The sequence below is a fragment of the Hypomesus transpacificus genome, chromosome 2, assembly GCF_021917145.1.
Source record: "Hypomesus transpacificus isolate Combined female chromosome 2, fHypTra1, whole genome shotgun sequence".
In the NCBI taxonomy this organism is placed as follows: Eukaryota; Metazoa; Chordata; class Actinopteri; order Osmeriformes; family Osmeridae; genus Hypomesus; species Hypomesus transpacificus.
In genome coordinates, this window is record NC_061061.1 from 4431399 (window position 1) to 4441640 (window position 10242).

Genomic DNA, 10242 nt, shown 5'->3' on the forward strand with positions numbered 1-10242 from the left:
CATATCCGACATTCTGATAAATTGCTCACTGAACTTGACACATCTCCACCGCCACATGAACAGGTGTCTTCAAAACACGTAAATGCCCCGGGGTCCTGGGTATCCCCTTCTGTGGCTCAGTTTACCACAGACAGGATTAGGAATGATACAAAAGGGTTTAGAATGAGTGCCAATCACTGCTAATCAGTAAATGTAGCTCCTTGAGTGTAATATGTCTGTAATATGTGCAATTACATACTGCATGTTTATTATTTTCTATTATCATAGACAATCTTATGGTTAAGATATCTGGTAGCCGAGATGTGGTTACTTTACTTTGTGGCCAGTACAGACAGACCATACCTTGTCTCTGACACCGAAATACTGCATATCTATGCACTTCTGATCCTAAATCATCTGTTGTACAACACTATTCATTTGTACGTTGTTTTGGATAAAAGTGTTTGCGAAATGAATAAAAATGAAGAGGAATGTCTACAAAAATTCAAAGAACTCAGCTGGGTAACAACAACAGGTTTATCTGAGAAGGAAAGCTTACATAGCTATGCAAGCAGTCGAATGACAAAGTATCTAATGTGACCTTGGATAAACTCCAATGGTACAGCTGTTGAAGACAGTGCCATCAGACACAACGCAGCAGTCTTCCGACCCTACATCCCAGTAACATTTGCTCCAATCGTTTTGAAAGTTTGAAACGTGTGGCAGACCAACGCCCTCTAAGGGATGGCCTGTTTTACATTCACAAGAGAGGCATGTCCAACCAGCCAGAGACGAACAGTGCGACCAAACCCTAATCTTCACATGCCAAATACATATACAGCAGACAAAATCATACTGACAGGACAAACGGTTAACGTTAAGAGTAATTTATTTGACCTCTCACCCACAATGCCCCTTTGTGTTTCATTGTTATGTATGTTCCATGAACGTTGGCTTTAAAATTGCCATTTGTTTAATTGCCTGGAAAAAGAGTTGTTGTGTGGCAATTTCAGTTCCGATAATTGCCTTAAATATAGGCTAATGTGCGGGCTCTGGCTGCTTGAGCAGCAAGCTCATTACCAGTTGATGTTGGCTGTTGATTACAAGTAGGCCTACAGATGTAATGGTTTCAGATTAACAAAAAATGCCGCTTCAAAACCAGAGCAAAGATTGCAACTCTGGATGGATGTTTCTACTCAGATGCCTTGTGGTCCTCTTTCTCTTCCCACAGCAGAATTGTGTGTGGAGTTTCACAACGAGGAAGGATTTTTAAAGATGGAGAAACTCCCCTGCCTTGCCCAGAAAGCGTGTAGAATATGAACGTGTAGGCTATAGGGGAAAACAGCCTCGTTATGTTTCCACAACTGAGCAGCCTTGTGTATTCAATTTGCATCCATGAGTAATCAGGTCAGATGTCTAATCAGGGATGACAGAAGACGACAGCAGTTAAGTCTAGAGATGGACCCAATCATATACACTGTTGCAGAAAACGCGGTCTACAGCTTTAATGTGGCAACGCGGAATCACACAGCAGAACAACGCTCAAGGAAAAGATTGCTTTATTGTACTGTATGTTTCTCATCCCAAAAGCCTTACATTGAGACCAGCTGTTCACCGTCTTGACTGTGTTTACAGAAGATTGCTGTTGTACTGTATATCTGGCTATACATAAAGTTTTCTGTATAGCTTCATAATCATGTTCATCATGTTGTTGAGTGAGGGGAATCATGTAATACAGAGGTTGGGCTGGGGGTGATTTGAGGAAAGGGTCTGCTTTTGCTTCCTTTGGCCTTTGCTGCCTCTCGCTGTGGTCTTCTGGCACAGCTGCCCAGCTCCTTTCTGCTGACCCTCACCCTTCCCTTGTTCCTCTGTTTCCTGCATGCCTGTTGAGTAAGCTTGATCCAGACCCAGCTTGTTTTCAGCAGCACTCCCCTAGCTTGTGAAACCAGAGAGGGTGCTTAGCTTACCTTTCCCTGGCGCACACCACACAGACACCTGTCTGGACTTTCACTGGTGGTGATGCCTGTCTGTCTGCTGCATTGGAAAGGACTCACCTTGCACTGCTGTACCCTGTTCAAAATAGCCAATGTGTTTTCCACCACCGTCTGACCTCAAACAAGTACTTCAATAAACAAACCGTGCCACTGCGCATGTCATAGGGCACGTGTCAAACTCAAGGCCCCCTACACGGGAGTTTAAATGGTGTATTGAAATGTCTACGCTGCTTTACAGCGTGCATTGACCATAAACTACATCTCTCACAATGCATTTTGATTATGTTACGGCAAAGTCACGACATCCCGCCTCTAGAAAGCAGTGTATATACACATCAGTGTTTAACGCAAAGTTCCAAGTTTAACTGTGGGTGAAGGCGAGCATTATTTGAATGACAGGACTCCAATGCAGCCGGTTCTGCAAACGTACCCCATGCGCATTTTCAGCCAAGGTCCTCGGGCATTCAACCCAAGTTGGTATTGCTCTCGAACTGTTCTCAAACAGCCAAGCTAGATACATGTTTCTGCTTCCCCTGTCGACACATCAACCCTAGAATACGTCCTAGGTTTGGGCTAATCCCCGAATGTGTACAACGCTCGTCTCCGCGCCTGATTAACACTCGGATCGATAAGCAATCCCAAAAATGGTATCAATATAAAAAATGATATGATCCCTTTCCGTAATCATGATACCCCCAGAAATGTTAACTGCACCCCCAGTCAAAGCAGGCTGCATCCGGCCCTAGATGGAAGGCAGTTTCTAGAAAGATCGGAAAGCGAATACATGTTTGTGCTTCAAGGGGAAAAAACGCTGCAATCGCAGAAGAATATGTTCACAAAAGCTACAGCTAAAAACAATGTTTTTACATCGTAAACATCGTTACATTGTAGTTACAACTTTCCCTTTGAAAGCAACCATAATGCTGATGTGGTCCTCTGTGAAAATGAGTTTGACACCCCTGTCATAGGGTGTCAGAGACATCATGTCTTGTTTTGATTCTACACAATTCTGCAATTGTGTACCAAATAGGACAGCTTTGCTTCTTTAAAACACAACTTCCAACTAATTCACACACTTTTTCCATACAAGCATAAACGATTAAACTAAACACCATTACCAATTATATAGGTTTAATTTGGCTATAAATAAAAGTATAAAGAGCCCAGGTAGTGTCACCATGGAGATGTCTGTTGGTACATCTTTGGAATTTAGGCCCACTGCCAGATGTTTGTTCCAACTACAGATTGTATTGGTTTGAGAAAAGGTTTGAGTCAGGAAAACAGGCCACTTTCAGAGGACTTTGAATAATATTATGTTACACTGGGACAGAAAAACACATTTATAGTCTTCATTTGCTTCCCAAATGAGTAGTTTGTATATTTGTTGCACTAGTAGTTTGAGCTTTATCTGAGGCACACCATTACTGTTTGCCAGATGTTAAATGGGAAAAATTGTGGGAGGTAGGCCTGTATCATGTGTGAAATGAACATGAGACTGACTGCAGTCACTCAAGTGAGGGTGTCTGCCCGCTGAAAGGACTTCAAATATCGGATCAAAATAGTTACGATTTAGAAATCTAAATGTAAAATCTGCATCTTGACAACTTCCGGACGACTACAGCACAGCCTCCCCAACTCCGAAGAGCCTTGCAAAACAGAGACGCTCCCTAAAATATCTTCCCAAGTAAAAAGCGACATGTTCTTCAATGTTGTAGCTGTTCCACGCTGTATTCCGTTTATCTGTCAGTAATATTACAATGTCACATTACACTACTATAGCCAAATACTGATGGCGCAGGAATAACGAAATCAGTAGGCTTATCTTGAGAAATAAATAAACACACAGGCACATGACAAATTCGGTCCAGCTGTTCCTTAAATTGGCCTACCTGTTTTCTCCTTTTGTATTTGAAGGCGGTGGGTGTAGAACAGTTTGGTTATCCTCCATGTCCACCACACACTTCGTGTGCAATTCCGTTTCTGCAGAGTTTAGAGCAAACTTGAAGAAAAAGTTTCCAGATTGGCGATTTTATTCCGCTACTTCACAAATCTGTTCTGATTTATAGCCCTCATTACAGGTTGAACCCTGCAGCAACCCTGTCATTTGGATGTAGCCAACTAACTTTCTACCTGCATCCAGAAAAAAATCAATAGCCTATGTGACATCGGGTTGTTGGGAAATCACTATAAAACAAATCGGACTTCGCTTCACTTACCTCTGCGGTTCATTGGACGAACTCTCACAGCAACTTTTACCTTTGTATCCGACATTTTTATACACTTTCCTTCCACCCTAGACTATCACCAATATGTGTGCTATGCGCAAGCTTTCAATGTAGCTTAGGGGCTGTCGTCTATTCCAAATAATTCCTCCCGACCAGTCCAGATTTCTGTCGTTGAAAGGCTGTATCCTATTAAAACAATCCCTACCAGGTCCAGTCCTGAAGAATAAAAAACATCTACATCCATCAAGTTAGCTCCCTATCCGAAGGCAGCTCGGTACTCCAGCCCCAGACAGCATCCCAACCGCCATCTTCCACTGGGAGCACGACTGACTGCTGGAAAATCCTCCTGCCGACGGGCGACGGCTGTGGCTGAGCAAAAAAAAAAATGGATTTCTCATGATACGAACCGAACTTGTGGAAACTCGGGAAACGTCGCACACTTTAAGTGCACCGGCATTTGTTAATTCACAGCGCTCTGCTTTTAAGTTAATGATTCCAAATTCTTAATTAAAAAATGCATTAAATGAAACGCAGCCTAACTATGAGAAAGTAGGCAACCAATGGAGTGGAACTTCGGTTCATCCTCCGTTGGTTTTCAACAGCTCACTGTCCATGAAAAGGCCAGACACTGCCTGTCTTGAAGAGGGCAGTTACAGTGCCCTCCAAAAGTATTGGAACAGTGAGGCGAATTCCTTTATTTTTGCTGTAGACTGAAAACATTTGGGCTTGACATCAAATAATGAACGTGAGACCAGAGATCAACGTTTCAGCTTTTATTTCCATGTATTTACATCAGGATCTGATGCACAACTAAGAAAATATCACATTTTGTTTGAATCCACCCATTTGTCATGTGATCAAAAGTATTGGAACAGATATACTTAAAACATATTTAAGTGAATAAGACTTAATATTTAGTTGCAAATCCTTTGCTTTCAATAACTGCAGCAAGTCTGTGACCCATTGACGTCACCAAACTTTTGCATTCTTCCTTTTTGATGCTTTCCCAGGCTTTCACTGCAGCCTCTTTCAGTTGTTGTTTGTTTTTTGGGGTTCCTCCCTTCAGTCTCCTCTTAAGCAGGTAAAATGCATGCTCTATAGGGTTTAAGTCTGGAGATTGACTTGGCCAGTCTAATACCTTCCATTTCTTGCCCCTGATGAACTCCTTTGTTGTTTTGGCAGTGTGTTTTGGGTCGTTATCTTGCTGCATGATGAAGGCTCTGCCAATCAGTTTGGTTGCATCTTTCCTTAAATTGGCAGACAAAATGTTTCTGTAGACTTCCGAGTTCATTTTGCTGCTGCCATCATGTGTTACATCCTCAATGAAGATTAATGAGCCCGTCCCAGAAGAAGCCATGCAAGCCCAAGCCATGACATTACCTCCACCGTGTTTCACAGATGAGCTTGTGTGTTTGGGATCATGAGCAGTTCTTTTCTTTCTCCAAACTTTAGCCTTTCCATCACTTTGGTAAAAGTTAATCTTTGTCTCATCAGTCCATAAAACTTTGTCCCAGAATTTTTGAGGTTCATCTCTGTACTTTTTGGCAAATTCCAGCCTGGCCTTCCTATTCTTCTTGCTAATGAGTGGTTTGCATCTTCTGGTGTAGCCCTTGTACTTTTGTTCATGAAGTCTTCTGCGAACAGTAGATAGTGATACCTTCACTCCTGCCATCTGGAGGTTGTTGCTGATCTCACTAACAGTTGTTTTAGGGTCTTTCTTTACAGCTCTCACAATGTTTCTGTCATCAACTGCTGATGTTTTCCTTGGTCTACCTGTTCGACGTCTGTTACTTAGTACACCAGTAGTTTTCTTCTTCTTCAGGACATTCCAAATGGTTGTACTGGCTATGGCCAATGTTTCTGCAATGGCTCTGATTGATTTTCCATCTTCTCTAAGACTCACAATTGCTTGTTTTTCACCCAAAGACAGCGCTCTGGTTTTCATGTTGTTTTCACCTCTGAATACAGTCTGCATAGACAAAACCTATCTTACCCAATCTGAACCTGAGTGTAGACATTCAGTGGTATTTATTGATTGAATAATGTATGTAATAGGACACACCTGGGCAACAAAACACACCTGTCAGTCACATGTTCCAATACTTTTGCTCACGTGACAAATGGGTGGGTTCGAACAAAAAGGTGATATTTTCTAATTTGTGCATCAGATCTTGATGTAAATACCTGGAAATAAAAGCTGAAACGTTGATCTCTGGTTTCACATTCATCGTTTGATGTCAAGCCCAAATGTTTTCAGTCTACAGCAAAAATAAAGGAATTGGCCTCACTGTTCCAATACTTTTGGAGGGCACTGTATATAGGCGCACACTACAGTAAAAAACTTGGTTACCAAACGTATTTATTTGCATCAATAGCCTAAGTCAAGCAAGCATTATAAAACTTTATAGCAGTACACGTTAGGGGTCCATTGGGCCACAGAGGGTCATGTTAATTAAAATGCCCTTTCAATAACATGTAACAATTTTATATTTTTTATATTTTCTCAAGTGTGCATCAAACAAGACTTTGTGCATATTGCTAGCTATGTATACTGCTCATATGGCGACAGTTGTTTCTGAGCTGGTTGAATATATCTTCACTGAATGGTCTCCACTGTCTAAAACAATGAGTGAGTTCTGGGCTGTGGGCACCAGCCCCACTGGACGGACCAGGTTCTCTCTGACAAGGGGAATCAGAATTGGGCCACTCTTGAGTTTTCCCAAACTCCAAATCATGCCCTGCTGGGAGTCAATCACAATCACATCTCCGTCAATGTCAAAAGCCACAGCCGACAAGCACAGCCACACCTTGGAGTCCAGACTCAGGCTGAAGCTATCTATCTGACAGAACAGTTTAAAGTCCTTGTTGTACACTTTTAACCTTGTGGGCCGACAGCCTTTAGGTGGCTGCGACGGGTCGTCCAGTTGCTCCACCACAGCGATATTCCCTGTCGTCCGGCAGCAGGCCACTGCTTTGGGCCTCTGTAGCTCAGTGACGACTGCTTGGTTACTCAGAGTCACTCTACGGCCAATGTCTACTGTCACCTGGTGGAGGGAACCAGTCTGAAGGTCAGTGACCAAGATGTGTCCACAGCTGTCCACATCGACACCCCACGGCAGCTGGAAACATTCCTGGACCGTCAACACAGGACTCCCCCTGGAGGTAAACACCTTCACTGCACTGTCCCCGGCATCCGTCACCACCACATACCCAGTGGGGGTTACTGCTACATCCACTGGGTAGCAGATCTTATCCTGAGCTCGTCCTCTCTGCCCAAAACTGTGCAGCCTCCTGCCCTGTGGACCAAAGACCACAACCCTGCTGTCTCCATCCTGAACCACCACCATGGTCCCGGATGATCCGAAAACAGCTATCCCTGTGGGGTTGATCAGTGTCCCCCAACCGCCAAAGACTAAGCCGAGACGTAGAGCACCGGAGCTCAGACCCCTGACCCAACTACTGCTGCCAGCCCTCACCCGGTGAGGGACAGGGGACTGGGGACTTCTGGACGACAGCAGCTCCTGGAGGTCAGTCAAGGCCTGGCAGTGGGAAACGCTGTCAACAGCACACGTCTGCCTGCAGAATGGGCACTCCAGAGTCCTGAGGAGGGGGTGAGAGAGCACTCTGACGCATTCCAGACAAAGCACATGGCCACAGGAGAGGTTTTGTGGTCGGCACTCTCTCTGCTCGGTGCTGAATTTCTCAAAGCAGACTTTACACTCTAGAAGGTTGATCTGAATGTCCCTCAGTGTGGCCTCTGGTCTGGGACTCCCATGTCTTGAGCAAACTGGAGCCTCAGCCATGATAGAAGGATCCTGTTCTTTTCCTCACCTGACTGCACCATCAGCTCCCCTGTAGCCAGCTGGAGGTTGATCTGGAGAAAAGGGAGTCAGGGCATGACAACACACAGCACCGGCAATATTTTTCACAAAGCATCCACATCTAGTAGGCCCAGAATGTCATGTGACATGTGACTTAGTCAGCATAATCTAAGACTCTTTGCTGCCCTCTTTTGGATGGGATGTCAAATTGTCCTTGGCAACATGTCAGCCCTTTGGGTGGTGGTAGGTGACATTGCACAAGATTCTGTCCTCATAATTTAACACTGAAGAACATAAATTCTTCATTACTCAGCCCTTTAGGGTGTTGTGATTTGAACCTACATAAAGCTCTATCAATGTCACACTGAAGCCTGGCAAACAATGTTTTGCTTCTTCAAACTCATTGCTCTTCTATTTTCTTGGGAACATCTTTCGAGAGTTGATTGAACGTATCGTGTTATAGGTCACAACGTGTCAGCTATTTTGGTCTGTCTGATCTCTGGCATGCCAGCAAAGTGAAATGTGATCCCTGCAAGGACAACTCCAGAGTCCCTACCCTCCGTAGCTGCAGAGCGCTCTCCAGAGGTCAAGCAAGGTGATTCAAGACTTTACTGAACAACGAAACACATCAGTGTCAGAGATATACTGTATAGATCTTTGGTGTGGGCAGAAGATGCACAACATTGTGGATTGACGGGAAGTATGTGTACTTTAGCATCAAGCGATCCTCCATGTCAACAATGCATCCTTGGTGAGTCACAGGTTGCATCACATGCCAACAGTGCCGAAGATCAAGGCACCGTCTGTCCATCACGAGGGGAAAGCAACTTTTAAAAATAAATCGACAACACGTGGCTACATTTCTCAGTCACAATGCACCCCAAAATAAACAACACCACGTAGATATTAAGAGGAAATGCAAAACATTTTATTAGGTACTTTGAATTCACAGTGAAAAAACAACAACACAAGTCTCTATATCAGTCAAGTTATTTTCTTTCTATTTTTGGCAAAATTGGCATAACCCAGAAACAAAGTACCAATTACAGAGCCAGGGAGCCCCTTCCATCCCTTTCCACTGAGAATGACAATGTCTGGATCATCTTGGATTGTGAGGGACACCTTTGTGCAGAGATGGTAACTGTCCGACAGAAAATAAATGGACTTTTAATGAAAGCACAGAGATCACAAGCACTGAAACGTAACTCAAATGATGCTTGATAATACAAACTTCCAAAAAGTTAGGAATAAAAAAATAGTACATGCAAAACAGGCACAAGGGGTGTTTGATAAAAATGTTAGCCCATGTCAACATTGAAAGTGTAAATACTTCTCAGTGAGAGGATTCACTTGTCACTAGTTAACATTCCACCAAAAAGACTTCTATATTTGACACAGCCATGCAAATGCCACGTAGGTGAAGTCCATAGTAAAACAAAGCTATCTCTGCAGACAGTTGAAACTTGAAAACATGCATGAAAGAATGAATGATTTGCCTTCTCGTTAATTCAGTGAAAGTAACTGGTAGCAGCCACAAATGAAGAAAGAGTGAAATCACTCAAGGTCACAATGATTCACAAAGCACACCAACAACACACATTACAAATGTACAGTATACTGATTACAACAGGAAGCGGATGCTCTTGAGGAGTGCCCAACAGATTTAAAAGTGCTTAAAACGTGTGCTTTGCTTTGACTCACGTCTAACACAAAACTCCTGGGAAAAAGAAATGATCCTTCCACGCCAAAGCTGGTTTGCATTAAAATCCTGTTCACATTTCACTCTTTGTTCAAGTCATGAAAAAAAAAAACATGAACACTTATATGGAAATGGAAATACAACAGATGATAAATTGGCCCAATCTGATAAAATATGTGTCTTTTACAGTACCAAACGGGGTTCAATGTCTATGACATGGTCTACATGTGCACTCTACAAATATGAAATGTTTTGGATCTGTTACATACGTTAGTCTGATGACACCAGGGCTGGTGCTGTACAGACCAGTAGGTTTTACATGAAACATGAATGATATATTGTATAGGATAAATGTAGTTTGCAAATCATGATTTACCAACTACAATGAACATGCGTTCCAACTGTAGAAGAGCTATTTTGCCCCCCCCCCCCCATCTCCTACCACCACCACCACCTCCTACACACACACACACACACACACACACACACACACACACACACACACACACACACACACACACACA

General features: G+C 43.2%; 2 protein-coding genes across 5 annotated transcripts in view; both read right to left on the bottom strand.

Annotated features, from left to right (window-relative positions):
• The window catches only part of kif13a (kinesin family member 13A), a 38316-nt gene extending 33537 nt beyond the window's left edge, over window positions 1–4779 (bottom strand). For 3 of the 4 annotated variants that reach the window (XM_047030729.1, XM_047030710.1, XM_047030701.1), the window contains exons 1-2: window positions 4190–4779; window positions 3863–3953 (exon numbers count right to left, since the gene is read on the bottom strand). In XM_047030729.1, coding sequence (XP_046886685.1) covers window positions 3863–3953; window positions 4190–4244 — 146 coding nt within the window. In that variant the 5' untranslated portion in view covers window positions 4245–4779. The remainder of the gene's footprint in view (window positions 1–3862; window positions 3954–4189) is intronic. The other variant, XM_047030719.1, reaches the window with a different exon arrangement.
• A 1769-nt stretch (window positions 4780–6548) lies between these two features.
• Window positions 6549–8145, bottom strand: LOC124478957 (E3 ubiquitin-protein ligase NHLRC1-like). Its single transcript, XM_047037384.1, has one exon. It carries the CDS (start codon window positions 7999–8001, stop codon window positions 6754–6756), a length of 1248 nt encoding a protein of 415 aa, XP_046893340.1. The 5' UTR covers window positions 8002–8145; the 3' UTR covers window positions 6549–6753.
• Between the last annotated feature and the right edge of the window lie 2097 nt (window positions 8146–10242).